Source organism: Sturnus vulgaris, chromosome 3 (genome assembly GCF_052056855.1).
Source record: "Sturnus vulgaris isolate bStuVul1 chromosome 3, bStuVul1.hap1, whole genome shotgun sequence".
Taxonomy (NCBI): Eukaryota; Metazoa; Chordata; class Aves; order Passeriformes; family Sturnidae; genus Sturnus; species Sturnus vulgaris.
The window spans coordinates 45,544,609-45,565,852 of record NC_142245.1 but is presented as its reverse complement, the minus strand read 5'-3'; the positions used below and the strand labels follow the sequence as shown (position 1 = coordinate 45,565,852).

At 35.2% G+C, this 21,244-nt stretch overlaps 1 protein-coding gene across 1 annotated transcript in view; it reads left to right on the top strand.

Annotated features, from left to right (window-relative positions):
* The window catches only part of TARBP1 (tRNA guanosine 2 -O-methyltransferase TARBP1), a 31,782-nt gene that overhangs the window by 9,504 nt on the left and 1,034 nt on the right, over window positions 1-21,244 (top strand). Inside the window, exons 11-29 of the mRNA XM_014874929.2 lie at window positions 972-1,068; window positions 1,361-1,536; window positions 4,530-4,627; window positions 5,165-5,326; window positions 6,734-6,927; window positions 7,598-7,853; window positions 7,941-8,129; window positions 11,281-11,477; window positions 11,628-11,699; window positions 12,849-12,969; window positions 13,781-13,891; window positions 14,460-14,609; window positions 15,742-15,828; window positions 16,374-16,570; window positions 17,080-17,161; window positions 18,501-18,672; window positions 18,920-19,111; window positions 20,051-20,175; window positions 20,633-20,769. Of these exons, the coding sequence (XP_014730415.2) occupies window positions 972-1,068; window positions 1,361-1,536; window positions 4,530-4,627; window positions 5,165-5,326; window positions 6,734-6,927; window positions 7,598-7,853; window positions 7,941-8,129; window positions 11,281-11,477; window positions 11,628-11,699; window positions 12,849-12,969; window positions 13,781-13,891; window positions 14,460-14,609; window positions 15,742-15,828; window positions 16,374-16,570; window positions 17,080-17,161; window positions 18,501-18,672; window positions 18,920-19,111; window positions 20,051-20,175; window positions 20,633-20,769 (2,815 nt within the window). The remainder of the gene's footprint in view (window positions 1-971; window positions 1,069-1,360; window positions 1,537-4,529; window positions 4,628-5,164; window positions 5,327-6,733; window positions 6,928-7,597; window positions 7,854-7,940; window positions 8,130-11,280; window positions 11,478-11,627; window positions 11,700-12,848; window positions 12,970-13,780; window positions 13,892-14,459; window positions 14,610-15,741; window positions 15,829-16,373; window positions 16,571-17,079; window positions 17,162-18,500; window positions 18,673-18,919; window positions 19,112-20,050; window positions 20,176-20,632; window positions 20,770-21,244) is intronic.

Below are 21,244 nucleotides of genomic sequence, written 5' to 3'. Positions count from 1 at the left end.
AGTGAATTTTATGTAGTTTTATATTGTCAAAAGTCAAAGCTGAACACTTTTTAAGTATTATATGTACAGGAGATAAAGCCAGGTCAGAATTTGCTGATCATAAATAGCTTCAGAAACTTCTTGCAGACCAGGAAACTTCACTTGTGTTATTGTTAGAGACGTAGTAAGCAAATTCTCTCTGTTGATGCTCCAGGGCAAATTTGCTAAAAATTTTGGCAGATAATACCTCCTTTCTGACATATTTGTTTAGTCCTTGGTCTATATTACCTGCAATTCCATGGCAATCATCTGCATTTCACTTGAGAAAAGTGATGTTTGTAATTCTGGTTTTATATGAAATTAACTAATAAGCAGCTCTTTAGAAGGAAAGAAGGAACCCTGTCCAGCTGCTTGAATTGGACCTCCAAAGTGTGTTTTGTTTTCTAAATTCCCAAAGCCATAAACATACCAGTTGAAAAAACTCCTAAAACCAACTTATGTACTGCTATTTAAGAAACAATTCTGTAAGTATGATGATGTAGTTCTACATCAAAGATGGATAAAAAGAGAAACTTCACTTAGTTTTTTTATAATCTCGTTTTTACAGAACAGTTTTAGTTCTTCATGTAACTTCTGTGGTCAAAATCACAGCTGATATTTCTGATGAAGCATGGTGGAATTATGTTCTTCATTAAATTCATTTGAATATGCTAATGTATTTTTTAAAGCAATGGAAAAGTTTGTTGTGAACTGCTACATAATATATGATACTATGTAAGATATTGCCTAAAATTTATTTGAGCATAAAGGCCAATAGTGTTTAATTTATCTCTAGATAAAGAATGGCAAAAAATTAGTAGTAATACTTACGTTAGCATTAATTGTTTTTGTACTGTTAATTTATTAAAATAAGTTACAAACCCAGAAGTTTTAGAAATTAATGCAAAGGTATTTTTTAGTTACTGTGGAAACCTTAAAATATTTTTAATCAGGAGAAAATTGCTTTATGCCTGACTGGTTTGAAGCTAAGCTTGTCTCAACAATGATTCTGTTGGCTGCTGACGTGGAGCAGATGAAGAATAAATACAGGTAAGTATGAAATACCTTATTTTACATTTCTGTCTTTTTCAATCCCCCCACTCCTGAAGGATCCAGTAGAAGCCTGGTGAAGTCGGGAAGCTGTCCTCCTTTCTCTGTAGACTTTCAATCAGCCTGATCATTCCTTAGGCCTTGTCCAACTGTTGCTGCAGGCATGCTGGGTAACATTCTAAAGATACTTAAGTGTCTTGGAAACGTGTCCTATTTATTTCCATAAGTAACTTCAGCACTTAAGGCACATACTCAGAAGAAGACTTTCTTTTTAATTTTTGTTTTTGTGTAGTGGAAAAAGCAACATAGAGTGGATTGAACTAGAGGCTTTCTTGAACCCTCTTCTGGATGTCTTGATGAAACTTGGCAGTAATGCTTACATACCAACACTGAGAACAGATAAAAGCCTTCAGCTTCTCTTGAAGTTATTGCAGACCCGTTGGTTAAAATGTTCCAATACACAAGATGGTTAGTGACATCTTCAGTCTACTGTGTCTTCTGTTCATTACAGTCTTAACTGCAGCTAAGCTACTGAACTGTTGTATGGCTATAGTGTTAAACTAATATTAGCCTAGAAGTGGTAAATGTGAAAGTTGGCAATCTAGCATGTCTATTATAAAACTTGAGCTGTGGGTCCAACCTTACAGGTGTGCTAAGGACTGGGAATTAAGAATGTAGAAGCCTTCTGAGAAAGCAATTGTTACCCATTAGGGTTAGATTATCAGATAAAATTTGGAGAGTGTGACTGTATTGCAAATATTTATAGGCTTATTCCTTGCAAATGAATGGATTCCATAAATCATTTAGGTACTTCAGAAAGAAGTTACTACAGAAACCCAGCCTAACCTGCTTAGTTACCACAGGTTCAGCCTGAGTGGCCCTGCTGGACATCCTGTTTGCTGAGTTGCCTGGTAGGCTAAGAGGTGCTCACTGAAATACAAGCCTGGTGATCTGTCTGTCTGGGAGTGTTGGCCCCCCACAGATGGAGCACTTTAATTTGAAGACTTTTCAGGAGAGTTTGAACAGAAACTATGGGGTCCTTACTGCTCCTTTTGAGAGAACTTGGTCAGTTTGTAACCAGAAAACACCTAAATGTTTTTCCTGAGAGCAAATGTATTATTTTCATTGAATTGCGATGCTGAATGGGAATAGGAGGGATCTTGGTCTTTGGTTTCTGCTCCCCCAGATTATTTTGGGATTTTTTTCAGGCTGTTTATAACATGAAATAAAAGAGTAGATTTGGAGTGGGGAGGCTCCATATCTAGGCTCTTATTTGTAACAAAAATAGTTTCAGGTTATATGTCCAGGTTTCATGTACGTGTCTTAGTGAAGCTCCAAAATAAATGCCCACCCTCATTTTAACAATGCTGGATACATTCAACTCGCCTGCCCTTTTAAATTGTAGCTGTTTGTGTGAAATCCTGAGCACTGATTATGCAGGCTGTTAAAGTTCTTGTTGGGGCATGGTCTCTCACTGTTGAAGTGAGTTCCTTGAAATGAACTAAACTGGAAGAAGTGTCCACTAAGCTACCACTGTGCATTCAGCCTGCAGCACAAGGATAGAAAAAGCCTGAAACAGAACCCTAAAAAACACATGCAAGCACATATTAGTTTTTTAGTATCAATAATAAATAATTTCCTTGTGTGCCTTATTTCTTTATGTGCTTGCTAACGTACCTGCAGTGGAGTGCTTCTGCTTTGGGAATTTTGACACCTGACATGGCATGTTGAGCACTGCAGTGTTCCCATCCTTTTGAAGGTCCCTGGAGGTGCTCCAGTACAGCCCATCATCAGTCTCTTGAGAGGCTTTCTGAATTGCATTGTAGTTTTACGTTAAAGAAGGATTACTTTTCTCAAAATTAATTTCTACAGTGGTTTTTTTTGTGCTTCTTCCTTCTGCACAGGAGAACCAAGTAATAAATCTTTTTTTTTCTGCAGCTGTGAATCAACTGAGGTGAGGGGTGGGAAGATTAATGCTGTGTAATACCAAAGTTATGTTTCTGTGTTGATTAAATGAGAGGTGAAAAGTCCTGTTTGTCAAATGGAAAACAATGAAATGGTGGGGAGTAATAAAGGATTTTAACCTTGTAAAACAAAAAAGATAACAGGTGGGAAGTGTTTTATTTAAGAATAGAATATTTTAATGGGGATAGACATGCCTGAAATGCATGCTGAAATCATCAGCATTCTTCTACAATTCCTGCTGTCTAAACTGTTGTTAGATTTCATTATTTTAAACAGTAAGATTTTGGTGATTATTATCTTTTGCTAGTGTTACAGAGTCACTGGTAATGAACTGGGTTTTATGTCCAACATGCTTATCTCTGAAGATTTTATGAATATAAATTGCCGAAGATGTTTTAGGGATTTGAGACTTATGATGAAACATGATAATCTGACATAATTAAACTGTTGGTTCAATTGTTTAAACAGTAAAACCATTAGAAATGTAGTCCAATGAGCCATTTTAGCAGGGAATATTGAAAGTAAGTACAGTATGGATTTGAAACTTCTGGAAATATTTCCCTGTATATTTTTACTCTTTGTAGGTCTTACATTTCATAATAGTTTTGCTACATGAAGTGTTACTCAGGGTCAACTCCAGAAAAAAATAGCAGCTGTAGCCTCTGGGTAATTCTCCTAAATACTAGAACTAATGACTGGTATTTTTAAAACAAGGTGGACATGCAGAGTATTTTAATTCATTTTCATACTGAGATGTTATTTCCTTGGCTTTCAGCTAGCCCTTACCCTTGAAACACAGACTGAAGTGTGTTTGTGGCTATGTTTTACCAGAGTGGCCTACCTCCCTTGTGTATAAACTTGTGTCTTTGTGAAATGCAATGTACATATGGTGCACTTAGTAGCCTTTTCTTGTAGACAGTACCACATTTTGTGTCATAATCTTGTATTTTCATTTACAGTGTTAAGCCTGGAAGCTATTGGGCTAAAATCTTATAAGATGACACTATTTCCAAAAAGGAATTACTCCTAAACATCACAAAACCAGACCAACAACCAGCAAGCCCCAAAAACAGTGTTCAAGTCTATAAATATGAGGAATGGAAAAGTGTTGTTTTCTCACATATAGTTAATTGCTGGATATGAAAGCTTTTGAGTTTTATTGAAGAGTGAGTTCATTAATAAGCTGTTTGTGCAGAGTGTTAGGCATAGGACAAAAGTGAGCATTAAAAGTTGGAAAATTGGACTGTGATCTTCTGGTCTTGTGTGGGGTTTTGGTTCACTAATACATTGTGGAGATCAGGAAATAATATAATCTGATTGGATTCTTTCAGCCTTATGGCTTACACAGTGAAAGAGTACAGAGATGTTTTAAGTTATTTTTATGTATTTGAGTACTATTACTGTATAACTTTATAACATAAGTATACCTGCATGATATAATAAACTTCTTAAGGGAACTGTATATCTGCATATATACTTTATTTTCCTCCACACAGATGAAGTACTGTTCTTTATCTGGAAATCTCTTGTGACACCTGTGGAGAGTATTCTTGAATTTGTTCTCCGACGGCTTACTACCAATGAGTTAAGCACTGTAAGTAATGGCTACGAGACCTACTTCTGTGGTTTTGCTTGTTAATTTGATTTACCAGTGTTCTAAAGTTCATACAAAATATTTGAACACCTAGAAAGTCAGTTTGCATAGAAACACTTCTGTTAACATTTTGACATCATATACTGCATAATATCTACTGGTATAGCTGTGGACATAAGTTGCAAGGTGTTTGAAGACTTTTAGTACTTGGCCTGGTTATCATCTTATTTGACTGCATTTACACTCTTGGCTCATTGCTGTGCCCAGTGTTTAAGTTTCTATCTCAAAGGAACCTGAGACTTTTTAAGCAAAGCAAAAGTTAGAGTTGAATCAGGAGAATGGTATCTGAAAGTCGGATTTTAAGATTTAGAAGTTAATAACCTCCCCCAAACAACCCCCAAATTAAATGTTGTTCAATTGCAATGACAATTGTAGTTTTCCTTCTGCTGTCAGTTACCAGTAGTTTTTTTTTTCTGATTTTCAGTTTTATTTTCCTCCTCTTACTGATTCAGATTGCGGCTGTTTCCTCACTTCTAGGTTGGTGACCTGGATCGTTGTGATCTGTACTTGGCTTTAATTCCAGAGATACTGAATTTGTGCTTGAAAGTCAACTCGAAGAAAATGACATCTATCAAGAATTTCCTTTCATCCCTGATAAATGCATCTATTCGTAATCTTCAGGAGAGAGATTCTGAAAAGGTAATGTAGCATTATTTACAAGAATAAATACTTATATAAAAGCCAATAAGTAGTAATTAAATATTAAATAATAATTAAATAGCAATTAAATATTTAGATTCTGCATTAATAATTATGTAGACGTATTATAAGCATAAGTTAATATATAATTATTTATTTATATTGTGATATTATAATGCATAATAATATTATATATAACATGAATTTAAATAATAGTTTGTGTGAATGTGTATGTGCATATATATTCCCTAACACGTATGTCTTTATTTGGCAGTGTAACATGAATGTATAATGCTTGTAGCTAAGATTTTTAGTACTTTGGTTTTTTATATTGCGTAATTTAGAAGTCTGTATAGCTAAAGTAAAATTCTTACTGTAATCATGAATTATGTACTCAAGATTTTTTCCTCAAATATGAACTAATCTTACTGATCAAGTAATTATTAAATGAAAATGTCTTTTGTGTTTGTTGACTTCAAACTCCTTTTATTTTGTAGTACTGTTTTGTTCAAGAACAGTTACTAACGCCTTAAAGGATTGTAAATATTTGGTTAGCTAGGTTTGTATTTTAAGGGAACAAAGAACAATACTTAATTTTATTTTTTCCTTTGTTTATGTGAATTATGTGGTTTTTCCAGTAGTTTCAAAGTAAACATTTTCTGGTTCAAACTTAGTGTTCACTGGGGTCCTTTAGTAACTTTTTTTGAATTCAGGGGAATTATATTTTCATGATGGTTTCTTTAGCTGCACCTACAGTACCTCTTAAGTTTCAGAAGAAAGAAGAAAATGCTGAGTAATTACAGATGAGAAAAGTCTTTTCTGTGCTCTGGACACAAATGTGCCTTGACGATATTTAAATAACATCAAAGTTTTCTTACTATACAGGCATCATATGCTTATTGTTTTTTTTCTTTTTAATGAGACGTTTAATTTAATGCCTTTTTGAATATATGTGTTTATCACAAAAAATATCCATGGCATGGTTGTGGTCTTTTGGATGCTTGGAGTAGCTGCTGTGTCATATTCCAAATTTCAGCTGTTGTGTTGCACTGGGTTTCTGATTAACTGGACCCACAGCTTTTTTCCTAATTGCTCTCCAGCAATACGAATCAACTGTTACCTGGCAAGATAGGAGTGTTCCATCACAGCCGTGCTGCCTGCACTTCATGCCAAAGTGACTGTAACTTGGAAGATTTATGCTTCTGTCAGTACTTGTAACTTGTGATTGCACTGACCCAGCCCAAGCCAAGCTGCATTAGGCTCAGAAGGAGAAAGATGCAGAGTTGCTGCCTTATGATGTCTGTGGTGATGCAAAGAGGAGGGTTATTAAAAGTATTAGTGTGTTACTTGTATGACATGAGAAGAAGTTGGTGTGTGTTTGTTCATGTATGGTTTGGTTTTCCTTAGGAGCCGAAGGTTAAGGAGCAAATTAGGAAAGTAGCTAGCATGGCTTCACTTGCAGCTGTATGTGAGATAATGGATGGGAAGCTGGAAGTGCACCTGGAATTTCTGCCTTCTGTGGATGCTCTAAAGAAATTCATTTCCTGTTCTCAATTCAATGAAGTATTAAAGAAGCCGTCTCATATGGAAGAAAAAAATAGGTATGTCTGTTAAAACTTCAGTAATTCTCTAGAATAAACTTGATTAATGTGAAGCAGTGGTTAAGATGTTGGCTATTCCTGTTCTTTGACAACTTCTTGCCAAGATGAAAAGGAAGAATTCTGTACACAAGCTGTTCACTCAGTTACTCTTTTGTCTTAACATCCAGGTTTTAGAACATTAATGCAGCCATAATTGATCAGACCAGGGTTTTTTTTTTAAGTCCTCTAGTTCTGTGAAGCCAGAGCTAGCTATGACCACTGGCGAGATTAAGTATGTTTACACTGCAGAAAGCCATGGCATGTACACAAGTAAGTTTAAATGTAAATTATTTACTGTTGGAAAGGGAAACCTGGGGGAAGCCAAAGAGCCAAAACCCAGATGCTTGGGTAACAAAAAACCACAGCTAGCACAGAGTCATGTTTCCACTGAATACTCTCACAGGTGCTTGACGAATGAGACTAAGCCCAAAATTGATTTTTCTCTCTTAAAAACCACTTCATTTTTAGATTTCTTTTCAATGTACTTGTCCACTCTTGCCTTGGACTGTATAAATCTTAGCACCTTGAAGTAGTAGAGTGAGTTTGTACAGTTCAGGACTTCCTGGTGGAGTAGGAATGTGCAGGATAAACTTAACACAATATTTATTTAAGAAAAGTATTTTTTTCACAGCTTATGTGAAGAAACGACATCACAGGGATGGGGGAAAATTGTTGCACGCTATGTCCATGACCAGTGGATTTGCCTTCGTTTTGTTTTAAGTTCATTTCCAACTTTGGCTCAAGGGTATGAAGAAACTTCAGTAATGTCACTGTCTACAGTTGAAAGGTCAAAAGAAATTCTACAGTCTGCCTTAGAAGCTCTATCCATTCTTCCTTCAGACCAAGTTTTACCTGTGTTTGACTGCATGAAAGTTCTTGTTCCCAAGGTAAAAGATAAACCTGAACAGTATTAGTAGTTTTTTGAGTGGGTTTTTTTTTTGTTAAATGTAACACTTTTTTATCTTTATTTTCAGCTCCTGGACTCATCAGAGGCTCTCTGCATAGAAGCATTTGATTTTGCTTGGAAAATTACATCCTCTTTGAGTAACACACAGCTAATATTTTGGGCCAATCTAAAGGCTTTTGTTCAGTTCATCTTTGATACTGAGGTTTTAGCTGTTGCTGCAAGTGCAAAAGGTCAAGCATATACCAAAATAAAAGAGGTCAGTTTCAATAATTCTTCTTTTTATTGAGAAGGGAACATAAATTTTGTCTGAATGTAAAAATGTATTTTACACTTTATTTTCCCTTCAGCTATTGTGAATTTTTCATTTCTGAAAAGGCCCAGGTTTGAGGGTGTTAGGATAAAAGGCCTGAGAATAAGATTGAAGGTAAACAAATGTATTGTTTCTTCTTGTGGCACAGAAAATAAACAGTACTGTTTGATTTTTAGACTGTTCTGTCAGTATCTTCTGCATACAGTTAAATTAGTTTCTTTCATTTTACTTTTGCATAAAAATAAAATTCTTCTTCCTCTTGACTAATTTGTTTAGGATTTGACACCTGAACTGTCACAAATTATTAATATTCTGGGAAAATTACTCATTTTTCTAATAGTTTACTCTTTATGAAAATACTGTCTTAGCTGAAAGGTTAGAACAGTTAAAATGTTGTAGATGCTATTGAATAAAGCATTTTTACTGCTTCTTTAAAGACTTCTTTTCCTCTGATGGTGCAGGTGTAGAAAACAAAAAACACACAGTCACCTTAGAGTTCAGTTTAATACTGCATGGTAGACCTACTTCCAGAGAAGAAAAATACAGTCTTTATTCTTCTTTTGTAAGATTTATTCAGCTGCCAGAACTCCAGGAGTTCTTGCATATGTTATAGTGTTCTTTTTTTTATTAAGTCCAGAAAACTATTCAGTACTGGAGTGTTGGTTCCTGTTGGCTTTATACACTACCAAGTTGTTAGCTATTTCTTTCTACATAATCTTTCTTGGGAATTTTTTCTTTTTCTCTTTTTTTTTTCCCCTCTAAGCATTAATTATTTGTTCAGAACACTCCACAGTGAGTGCAAGACTTTAACTAGGGCAGTAATACATTGTGAATTATTTTCCAGCACGTTTTTATCTCCTTAGATTTACCACCACACTTAGTAAAACCCTAGGATGGGTTGCAGTTTTGCTTTGAAGTAGTCTTGTCTTGGTGTCACTCATAACTGTAATAGCAAATGTCTCAAATTTATTTTCAGCCCAGACACACTAAAATTATTTTTGATAAAATACAGAAAAATGGACACATCCTAGCTATTTAAAACTGATGTATTAGCCTTAATTACCTTGAAATGCAGTCCCATTTATTTTCTTTGAATTTTTAAAAACTTGCTTCAAATGAATGTTACTGTTTTCTATTTTAAACACTTTGCATTTGTAGTCTCTCTGTGGACCCAATCCAAAATAAGATACGTATGTAAAGATGGTAAATTATCTCTTGTTATAGAAGTTGGTTGGCTTTTACTGAGTATCTGTAACAGCTAATTGTATGCTCAATGTTGTAGTAACTAATGAGCTGTAGTTAGTATTTTATTTTTCATGATCTTAAGACTTGTTTAAATTCTTAGAATTACTGCCTTAACTTCAGCATTAGTATTTCAAGCGTTATGTAAGGTGTATTTTGCCAATGCTGAGAGTGTTGAGTCCGTGTGACAGCTATCCCATTGTCTGCAGTGGGACATACCATGACAGCAGGCATCAAGGAGCTAATGAAGGTCTCCTATACTCAACAAAGGGCATCTGGTCGAGCCACCTTCTGCCCCTTCATAAGAAAATGAAGATAAAGTCCAAGCAAGTGCCTCCTTATGTATATTCTTATTCCAGTCCTTGGCAGTCCCTGGTGCCATTGACCCGCTGTGCAATGGCTGTGTAGTTGTAGCTAAAGAGAGGAAAATATGGACCTGTTTGATGGTGATTTGTCATAGAAGCACAATTTTAATTTTGTCTACCACAGTGCACTCTGTCTTTTTAAGAGTTGAAAGGGGTGGAACAAAGGGGTAATTTTGAGTCAAAAGAGGGAATATTGCTATGGTAATACCGAGGAGGGCTTCCACAGAAGGTATCCAGAGCACTGTGTTCTCTAGCTTAATTTCTTCTGCTGCACTCTTCTTTTTTCTTTGGGATAATTCATATGTTAATTATGCTAGAACTTAAATGTCTTAAATTTATTTCGTGCCTGCTGAACTTTTACTGTATTAGTGAAACAGTTGAAAAAAATTTCAGGATTGAGAAATGCATAGTAAATGCTGTGCAGCTTCTCTGCAGGTGAAACAATAGCTCAATGTTGGAATTACTAGGAAAATTACAATGCCTGTCTTTGCACTAGAAAATAGGTTTGAATTCTTGGTAAAAATGCCACATGCTTCTAGTGTAAAAGAACTTTCTTTCCAGCAAGTGTTTCTTTAGACTGCATTGCAGTATTTCAGTATTAAGTTCTTCATCAGCTTCTTGGTGCTTTAATGCTGAGCAATTCAGAACAACTTTCTCTATAAAGCCAGCATTACTGTCAAAGAATTGTCACATTATCAAAACTAAAATTTCAATGCAGGGAAGCAAAGCACCTTTGTCTAATAGGAGCTGTTACACCTTCTGAAAAACCATTTTCATGGACAGCTCTAACTGATGTCTAAAAAGGAATTTTTAGAAAACCTTACCTGTTCATTTTGCATCTCCCTGCCCTCTCCCAAATGCTTGCAATTTCTTAGAAAAAATTTACTTTGTAAGTGAAATTTACTCTTGCACTTATATTTTTCTTGTTTTATTTTGTTTTGTTTTCTTCTTCTTGGAGAAGGTTTAAATAGTTTTAAATTAAGTAAATAGACCCTCCTTAAAAACAAGCAAAAAAATGGTGCAAAGACACTTTTGCACTTTATCCTCAATATGAACTTTGACATGAATGTAATCCTCCTTAAAGAATAGAACTAGTAATATTGCTACTTATGTAAGAAATTTTACTTAATGTTTTTTCTTCTAAATTGGTAAGAATTTATTAAATCACGAGGTTTGGGCTCATGAAGTAAGCCCTGGCTCATTTGTTCCACTTATCAGAAGATTTGGTTAAAGCATCTGATGTTATACCTGTTTAAGCAAAGATCAGTTCTGGTTTTTGTTAACATAAGCATATACTGGACCAATTGTTGCCCATGTCCATCTGCTTTTACAATCAGGGAATTATAAATAGATTGAAGACAGCATTAACCTGAGTAGAGATAGGTTGCAAAAGACCATGAGACCTATTAAAATAGGTATTACTGAAATTTTATTCTAATAGATCTGGCACTTATGAAACTAGATTTTGAATATTTTTTTCTTATTTTCAGATAATTTTCAAGCTCATAGATCTGTCCACTACAAAGACTGGAGTCTTCAATGTAGTCCTTAGTCATTGTTGTCAGTCTTGGATATTTCCCACTGTTGAGAGAAGTGCCTTGACAAATCCTTTCTTAAATGCTGGAAGTTACAGTGAACTTATCACTGAAGCTTGTGTCTTTGGAACTGTATTTAGGAGAGATCAAAGGTATGAAAAAAACCTTTGTGATTTCTATTTTACAATTTTGTGTGATTTTTTTTTTTCTTTTAAACTTTGAGATAACTATTGAAAAACTGAAAACAGATTTTGTATGTTATTCTGCTAATTTTGTTGCTTTGTCTTCTTTCATCTCTGAAGACACATTCAGGATGTGCATGCCTTCATAGAAAATCTTGGAGAAAAATGTGCAGCAAATATTGTTATAGAAAGGTAATGCTTTTGAGGATACATCTTAAAGTATTTGGTGTGAATTGTGCCCTTTTCTTGGTTGATGCTCTGAGAGGAAAGATGCTGATTTTGAAGTCAGCTACTTATCATACAATCATAGAATATAATGAATTGGAAGGGACCCACGAGGAATATATTCATAACCTTCAAAAATTCTGCTAAAGGGGTTGTACGTCACATTATATTCATAATTCAAATACAAACTGTAGAAAAATGGATTTTCAGGGAAATATTTCCCACTTGTTAATCTGACTGTGACTGAAATAACTACTTTCCTCATCGTCTCACCTCAGTAAAGTCATACTTTTTAGGATGCTGAGCTAATACATACCTTGTCATTGTAAGTAAGAGTTAAGAAACTCAGGTTTTAATGCAGCCACGTTTTGGGCTTGGATTTCTAACGTTGGTTGCAAGCCCTTCTGATGTGTGTACTGCCCAAAGGCTCTGCCTCCAGCCTTTGAAATGGGGGTGTTAGCTACTGGATTGTTGAATTTTTTTATAGTTTCACTCCCATTTTTACTCAGTGGAAGAAAGTGAAAAAGTGCTGTCACCTGTTTTCAGAAGTGTTAGTAGTTTATAAAACCTGAGCTTTTAAAAAATTCTACTGCAAAATTCACTACTCCTGTATTTTCTCCCAAGAGCTTTTTGATAATCATATATTTTCTTGTAATGGTCTGCAGCTGTCACAACCTATAATGTCATTAATTTCACTTTTGCCACTAATTATTCTAGATGTCTCTAGTTAACTAATGGGAATAAAGTGTTGTTTGGGACTAGAAATTTGACCAAACTGTAACCATAAACTAGATGTTAAAAGATTATACTTTGCAGGCACAAAATTTCAATAACTTTCTGATACAGCTTTTTCTATAGAAAAAATTTTTAAGCACTTAGATGTTACTAAAGAACTCTGGATAGTGAGTTCACAACTTGACCCTGAGTCTAATTTTTTTCATCACCAATGACGAACAGATTTTAAAATTCTGGTTCTGGGTATTTGCATGTTGTCTCACTGTAGACAACTTGGTGGCTGTACGTTCAAGATGATGTTTGGTGCTTTTTCATAATTTAGAAATTATCTTTATATCTAAACAATAGAGTCTGATTTTTATTTTAATTAATATTTTACAGTACAAATCGAGATGATCACTACGTTCGCATTTGTGCTGTTAAATTTCTGTGCTTGTTGGATGGATCAAATATCTCACATAAGACGTTTATGGAAGACATTTTCATCAAACTACTCGATAAGGTAAAATTAATTTCTTTTGGTATCTAGATGTAGTGTTAGTACAATTAGTAAAATGCAGAATATTTGCAGTTGACAGGATGCATTTATGGTTGTTTGTGTGGCTTCTCTAGATGTGCTGAGCAATACGCTTTTCTTCGTTATGAGGCAGAAGTTAATTCAACCAAAATAGTAAAAACTGCCTTTTGGGTTTATTTCTGTCTTTTTAGTGGATATTCTGGCTTCCTGGAACATTATCCAAATTGTAACCACTGTTCCATTAAGAATCTTCTTTTAGGCTGCATTCTGGAGCACTGCATTTCGCTTCAACAATTGCAGACTACCTCTTAAATCGAGAGAGATATTGTCTCCTTAGAATAGCTTTATAGATAGAAATAATGGAGAAAGTTGGGGTCCGATTTTCATTTATATCCTAGCTGCTTATGCATTGGCAGGTCTCTAAAGTCAGTGATAATTTACTGCAGCTGCTATTAGAACATCACCCATACATTGTGGCATTGTTGAATCCTGCTTTTGTCTGAAGAACTAGGAATGGGTGGGTCCCTCTTGTCTCTCAATTAAGTACTGTAGAAAAATGATTAATATTTGTGTTGTGAGATTGACCAAGCAGGGAAAATTGAGCTTTATAAGATATTTGCTTGTTTTATTATTTAATTATAAGCTTCAGAATTTAATTATTAATAAATAAATATATTTTCCAAAGCTTATGTTCAATGCCAATCCTAGATGTGTAGTAGATGCTGCTTTCTTAGTACAGAAAAGTATTCAAATTTAAAAGGAAGAATAGGCAATAAACCTTTTAATTTTGTTTTAGGATGAACTGGTATCCAGATCTAGAACACGCTATTATGCAAACTCTTTGCAGCATAGAATTAAAACCCGGGTATGGCAGACACTCTTAGTTCTTCTCCCAAAGCTTAACCAGGTATTGCTCTTTACTATTGATTTTTAAATAAATAAATCAGTACCTACTTTCAAGACCTGATTTGGTGTCATGCAAGCTATGTATGTTAAATTCCAGCAGAGAAGAAAACCTGTAACCTGGAGCTGACGTGGAAATTCTGTGCTGGAGAAGTTTTGTGTAGTTTCATTCTTTCTGTCTGAAGTCATGGATTTATCATGCATTTCTAGAGGACCCTGGAATCTGATTCTTAGATTTGTGAATTTTAGGAGGCCAGATTGTTCCTGTTAAAGCTAGCTGAAAGTTTGAACTGACTATCTGATTGAAAGCTTTTCATTAAGTAAAAATGTTGCTACTTTATGAACAGTCAAGAATTTGACAAGTGTTATTTTCATCAAATGCTGCTTCAGAAGAAAATATTTGAAAAGTATAATAAAGAAATTAGATGGTTTTGAAATATTTTAATTTGCATATTAAAATATATATCTAATATTATGATAAAGGTGAGAATGTTTTTCTATTTAAATATTTTTTTATTCATGGAAATAACTCCAACAATATACTAAAGGATTGCCTGATTTTGTTTTCTCAGATTTTTTTGTGTGGAACTCTTGACAGAGTTTTTCAGGCTGGATTCAGTAATAATCAGGCATCTGTGAAATACTTCATAGAATGGATTGTGATCTTGTGTCTACATAAATATCCCCAGTTCCTTGATAAATTCTGGGATTGCTTTTGCTATGTAAGTAAGACCTTTGGTGCTCACTTGAAGAGTAATTTGAACAAAGAGGATACAGTTTGTACCCATACCTTATTTTCTGTGTATTCTAGTCTTCCTTTACAAGCAGTGGACTTTTGGGTAGTTCAACTTGGAAGTGAGTCTGAGCAATAATCTGAAACACTTAGAAAGTTACGGCCTAAAAATGGCCAAAGAAAAGTCAGTTCCTCCTGTTGAGAGATTTCCTTTAATGATGTTTTATTCTAGGCAGAGCAGAGCTGGCATAGTGAGTCAGAGCAGTCCAATATAAGAGCCATCAGGACCACATGGGTGCCCCAGATCCTGAGTCTGAAGGTTTAAATTACTTGTGGTTTCCACAGTCCACATTTGTCTTGTCACATCCTCTTTGTCAGTGAGAACATGCCTTGCATAATACATATTCAATTTGCAGCTTTTAATATGGACTTCTCTCACGGTGGAGTTCTGTAATGAGATTTTAAAACTGAAGCAGGGTTTGAGTGATGATACCCAGAAGTCGTGACAGGGTTGACTGAGGAGAGCTCACTATTTCGGAGTTCCTTCCAAAAGCTCAGGCTGTTGGAATTGCTGTCATTTTAGTAGATGATAATCTGTTGGATCAAAGTGATTTCATGCTGATAACAAATGTACTAAATCACAGTAGGCCCATTCAAACCATCAGAGCAAGCAGAAAACATGTAGATTTATGAAAAAGGAATACAGATTGCATTTTCAGAGGCTCTCCTGGTGTTGAGGAGTACATTTAGTCCAGGTGTGCAACTGCAGTGCGAGCTGCAGATTGAGCTCTGGGTAGCGGGAGCCCCAGCAAGAGGCTGTGGAATGGTGCTGACCTTTTGCTTTCCTGGGGAAATGTAGTGGACTTGGGTTTGAATTTTAGCTCACTTACACCGCTACATACTTCATTCTGATTGATGTATTAGTAAAAAGCAAATAACATGCTAGGAAGAATGAAATCCTAATAATATCGACCTTGTGTTTTCATAAATTTGGCTGTGGAAACACGTAGATTTTTAATAGTGTTAATATTATTGCGTGTGCAGAACATGGCGTGAAAATGCATAAAGTATAAAAACATTTTATATATGCGTATGTCTTGTTACATTCTTTTTTACTTCAGGATGAAGAAAAGCTTAAAAAAAGCATCTGCACATTTTTATCAGTATTGGCCCACTTTGACATCATTCTTGAAAATACCTCAGAGAAGGTACATTTCTCTAAGAGTGTTCTTTCTTTATTTACTTCCAGTGCATATACAGAGTTCTGAATTGAAAATAAACTGCCAAAATGGTTTAAATATCTCTTTAATGCTTACTTCCTACTAAGGTATCCTTTGTTATGCAAAACACTAACTCTTCCTGTCACCTCTGTAAAATATTTGGCTTAGGAAAATTAGCTAACTTAGCAGGTGTTCTGGATACATAGAGCCTGATTACCTGGGAAATTTTCTAGAATAACTACTCCGGTTTTTAAGTAAACATGTGGATGCACCTGGGTTTGCTTTTCTTTTAATCAGAAGTAATTAGAAGTTTCCTTGGAGGCAGAATAATGATTTTTTTAAAGCAAATGAATACATTTTTGAAGAACAAGTGAGGCTTTGTCCTGATGAGATGCAAAGAAGGAAATTAGTATCATTTCAAAGCTTTGTGATTTCCAAAAGGGTGTCTTTTGAGGAACTTTTTCTTGGGCCACTCATAACTTCTGAATGGTACGTTAAAACTTAAAATAAAAGAAACTTCTTTGTTTCTTTAGAAGCCAGCTTTGAAGAAAGCGCTCATAGTTGTTCTGCAGTGGTGTTTCAGCCATAATTTCAGTGTTCGACTTTATGCATTAATTGCCCTTAAAAAAATCTGGGGCATGTGCAGAATGCTGCATGTGGAAGAATTTGAAGCTCTGACACCAGTTATTGAATCTAGCCTTCAACAAGTGGAAAACATGCACGGCACAGGGTTAGTAACATTCTTTACAGCTTAACATTGTACTTCTGAGCCATTTGCAGCAAGTTAAATTTTCTAAAATGGCACTTGATAATTCTATAGGGTTTTATGGGAGTTTTTTATCTCTATTTAAAAAGAAGTTGGTATGGGGAGACATGGTAAAGAAAAAAGCAGCAACAGGAAGAGTCTTGACTTCTTTTTTTTTTTTTAACAGTTAAAAGCTGACACTGAACCATAGACTAGTATGCAGTTCCCATGGGATACTCCTTGCCGAAGTCGCTCCTTTTGATAATAGAATTTGGAGATGTATTATGGGTCTTTCTTGAAACATAAATAAAGCTAATTTCCTGAATGCTGTTCGTTTTTTAAAAGTAGGCCCTTAATTGTTGAAGTATTTTCTTTCCTATACAATACATAGTAAATAAATTAGGTTGCCTTGTGCCAATTTGACGATTGAATTTTTAAAAATATCCAGCACGTTGCTTTTTTAATGTATCTTATATTACTTTCTGCACTTGCAGGAATGCCAGAAGGAACTGGCAGCGAATCCAAGATCACTTCTTCTTTGCAACATTTCATCCAGTTGAGGATTATAGTCTAGAGGCAAGTCCAACACCACACTATTTGTCTAGTTTTACAATTATATTTTTATCTTTTTTGATATCTTCTAATGTGGGATGAAATTATCAACTATTACTCATTTAAACCTCAAAAAAATTACATCACCCAGATTGTGATGGGTTTAAGACTAAGATTGCATCTTAGTTTTTCTGCTTGATACTGTGTTAAAAACCAGGTCAGTTAGGAAGAGGTATGTGTGGTGAATGTGCTTATCTGAGGGAATTAATCAGTTTTATATTTGTGACTGGAAAGGTTCGTTCTAGTAGCTGAAGAGCATCTACTTAGTTGAGGCAGTTTATAAGGATTTTTAAGGCATCTGTTCCCAAGAGTAACTTGAGGTTGCTTAACTGGATTCCTTTATGTAAATGGGATAGAGATACATCACTTCCAGAGCACCTTTTTCAGCCACCTTTTTTGATATAGCTCAAATAACTGACAGCTGAATAAACATTTTTATCATTGAAAATGGAAGAGAGGCAAAAATAAGGGTATAAATAGGAGAGATAGAAGAACTAAGCTCAAAATACAAGATAAGCATGGATATGAATGGGGTATATGTTTTTGCAGAAACAGTGCCACCTCTGACAGAAGCTTTTTCTTCTTTTAATTCATGTTCTGTGAAATAGTTTTGTAATTTATAATAGTTTTTATGTGGTAAGTAGTGGAAGGTAAAAGTCCTGAACAGGAGGAAAAAAACCAACAAAGCAAGACTAATATTTGTGAAGCATTTAAATGTATTCAGTATGCATCTTCATCTTTATCTTGAAGAGTGCATTGGGATAAACAAGAAGTCTGGGTTGTAAACTCTTTGACTTAGTCTTTCCCTTGGGATGTCTGTTTTTTCCTCCTTGATAAATCATGGTTAGCTAGATGTATTGGTTGTGCTGAGCTGGATTTTACCATTAGATTTTAATGCTTCAACTATTTTTCTTTTGACATTAAATCACTCCGCATACTTTACTATAAAGTTGTAAGAGTATTTGAAAACTCTTTAGTGTTACACATACAAGATTTTCTCTAGACCCTTGTGCTGAGAAGCATAGTGATAATTCTTTGGTATTCTAGAATTTCAGAACAGTAATCAGTGCAGATCTTCAGGAGAAGTTTAATTAGAGTAAGTCTAGATTTATGGAAGTTTTGGATAGCACTGTTATGAATATTGAGAGACATACAGGTAAGCTGTATCAAGTACCAAGAAAAAACAAGTATTAAAGCATAGGAGGGTAGATAATAGACATGTTCCATTAAATCACCAGGGATTAATTCTCTGTTTTTGCTTGCTTTAGTGACTGTGTGCTGATAACACTATGTTGCATTGCAGACGATATTTTACACACTTCCCCGCCTTTCGGAACTCGCTGAAGATGAATGGATCTCCCTCTCTAAATTTGACAGATTCACTGACATTCCTTTACCAGCAGCATTTCAGTGGTGCCATTCCCGAGCAGAACTTCGTGATCTGAAACCAAGTGACTGGTCTCAGCAAGACATGGGTAACATATAGCCAATATGTATTAATTTAAATTATTTGTATGGAGTAGCTGTGTACATTTGTATTCAATCTGATCTCTGGTTTTCAGCTGAAGTAAACTTGGATCTATATCAGCAGAACATGAACCATAAAATAACAGTAGATGATGAATGGTATCTCCATATTACCATTTGGATTGTCTTTTCTATTGTAGCACTAGTTTCACTCTTACTTGCATATCCATATGAACATACAGTTTGTTGTTACAGGTTCACATTTGGCTGAAGGAGACAGCCAGACAGAGTGGACTGATGTTCAGAAAAAGATTATACCCTGGAAGAACAGTACTCCTAGTTTAGACTTGGAAATGTCATTTCAGGATCGTGCTGCTAAACTTGGCAAATCAAACAGCAGATTGATTGTGGTGGCTTCACTTATTGATAAACCTACCAATTTAGGAGGTAAGGTTGATTGCACATTTTCAAACTTTTATTTTAGGCCTTGGAGCACACTTAGATAATGGAAGTTAATTTCATTTTATGTTGATAATGAGAAAATTATTTAAGTACTGCTTAGAAGAATACATCATTATCCTGAAAGAAACTGGTAGCCAAAGAAAATCCTACTCACTTCAGAGAGAGGGGTCTTCTACAGTTACATTTTAAGGAGAAAAAAGAAGTATTTACACGTAGCATGCATTAATTAAGTAGAATTTTGCTGCAAACCATACTCGGTTTCTTGCTGATTCTGTATTTGCTACAGTTGAGTTTTTCAATTGTGTATACAGTTAAAGGAAATTATTTGCTTTTTCATTTTTTTCCTGTAACAATTAAACCAGATCTTGTAAACCTACAAGATTCTCATGTCTGTTGGACAGCAGAGTCCCATTTCCTGATTAAGGTTGCCTTCACAATTTGTCAGCTGTGACATAATAAACTCTGCAAACACTTTATTGCCATTATGTTAGCAGTTTCAGTAACTGCAGTGAGTAATGAAAAGCCCACGGGCTGGTGCTGTCTGCATTGTAAAGCTTTTGTGAGTCATCCTCTTTCATTTAACAGGTACTGGGTTTAAAGCTTAAGCTTGTGTGTGGATATATATGTCAAACCATCCATCTTGCTAAGCCTTGGACACTTAACCCCTTACTTTGTGTAATTAGTACTGTAAAAGCACATTGTCAGACACAGTGCTTTTCTAAATTTTATCTTTCTGCTAAGTTACAAAACATTTTTCTCTGTAATTTATATGGAACAAAGTGTGGCTTGGAAGACTTGATACTAATTAAAAATAGATAACTAAAGTAGCCATTTCTCTTTTGCATTTTTTTGTCATTTTCACTTGGTGTTCTGGCTTGGTGTTTTTTTTCTGCACAAAAATCACTTTATTTCTTGTTTTTGTAGGTTTATGTCGCACAAGTGAAATATTTGGGGCATCTGCACTAGTTGTTGGCAGTCTTCATTATATACAGGATAAGCAGTTTCAGCATCTGAGTGTTTCTGCAGAGCAGTGGCTCCCCCTTGTCGAGGTGAATGGAAGCATTTTAATAACTAAAAAGTGTTCTCAGCATCTTCAGTTAGTCAGATACATAGTCCAGTCTTACATTATTTATCTTGAAAATACTATCTTTTTGTTTAATGGAAGCTCCTGCTGTTATCTCTGAGACTTAATCTTGTGTTTTGGGTCAGCCTTATAAAAAAGAATTTAGAAAATACTTGCAATTTCTTATTGCTGTGATAAACTGATTATGAGCTATGTTACATCTTTCTTCATTGTATTGGTGGGGGTATTTTGTGGCATTACCCAACTGTGCTACTACTGAAGAGCTTTTAAGATGTTAAGCTAGTATATGGACAGAGTCTTTGGGGATAAAAATCATTAATCTTAAAAAAAGTGCCCAAGTAATTTTTTTCACAATAACTTCAGAAGTTTACAAAAGGTGATATTTAAGTATTTTTATATTTTTCTCTACCTTTAATGAACAGGTGAAACCATCTCAGCTTGTTGATTATTTACAGCAGAAAAAAACAGAAGGCTACACTATTATTGGTGTGGAGCAGACAGCTAAAAGTTTTGATCTTACAGAATATTGCTTCCCAGAGAAATCACTATTATTGCTGGGGTAAGAACATACACAGTTTTTTAAATCTACCTCGAGTCCATCTCTTTCTCTAGTCAGAGTTTGGTCATATGAAAACCAAGTGACACTGGTAAAGGTGATTCTGAGATGGGAAGTGACTATGGGAAGAGCAGTCCTTGGCTTTGTGTGCTAAGGACCACGAGGTATTGGTACCTGCTGAATGACCCTTCATATAATTAATAACCTATCCATACACTGGCTGAAGGTAGCAACAGCATGGGTTGTATTTTCCGGGGAGTGCTGCAGAGATCATCTGTTCAGTGCAGTTGTATGGAGCCCTGTCTGTGGTGAGCTCAGCGAGGAGGAGGCTGAGTTTGCCGTGCTGAGCTTGGTGAGCAGGGCTGGAGCAGACTCAGTGTGCGTGGCTGGGAGATGATTTAAAAGTTAAGGATGAAGTAGCAAGTTTTTGCAGTACAAGCAGAGCATGGGAAAACCTCAGAGAAAAGCAGTTACCAGT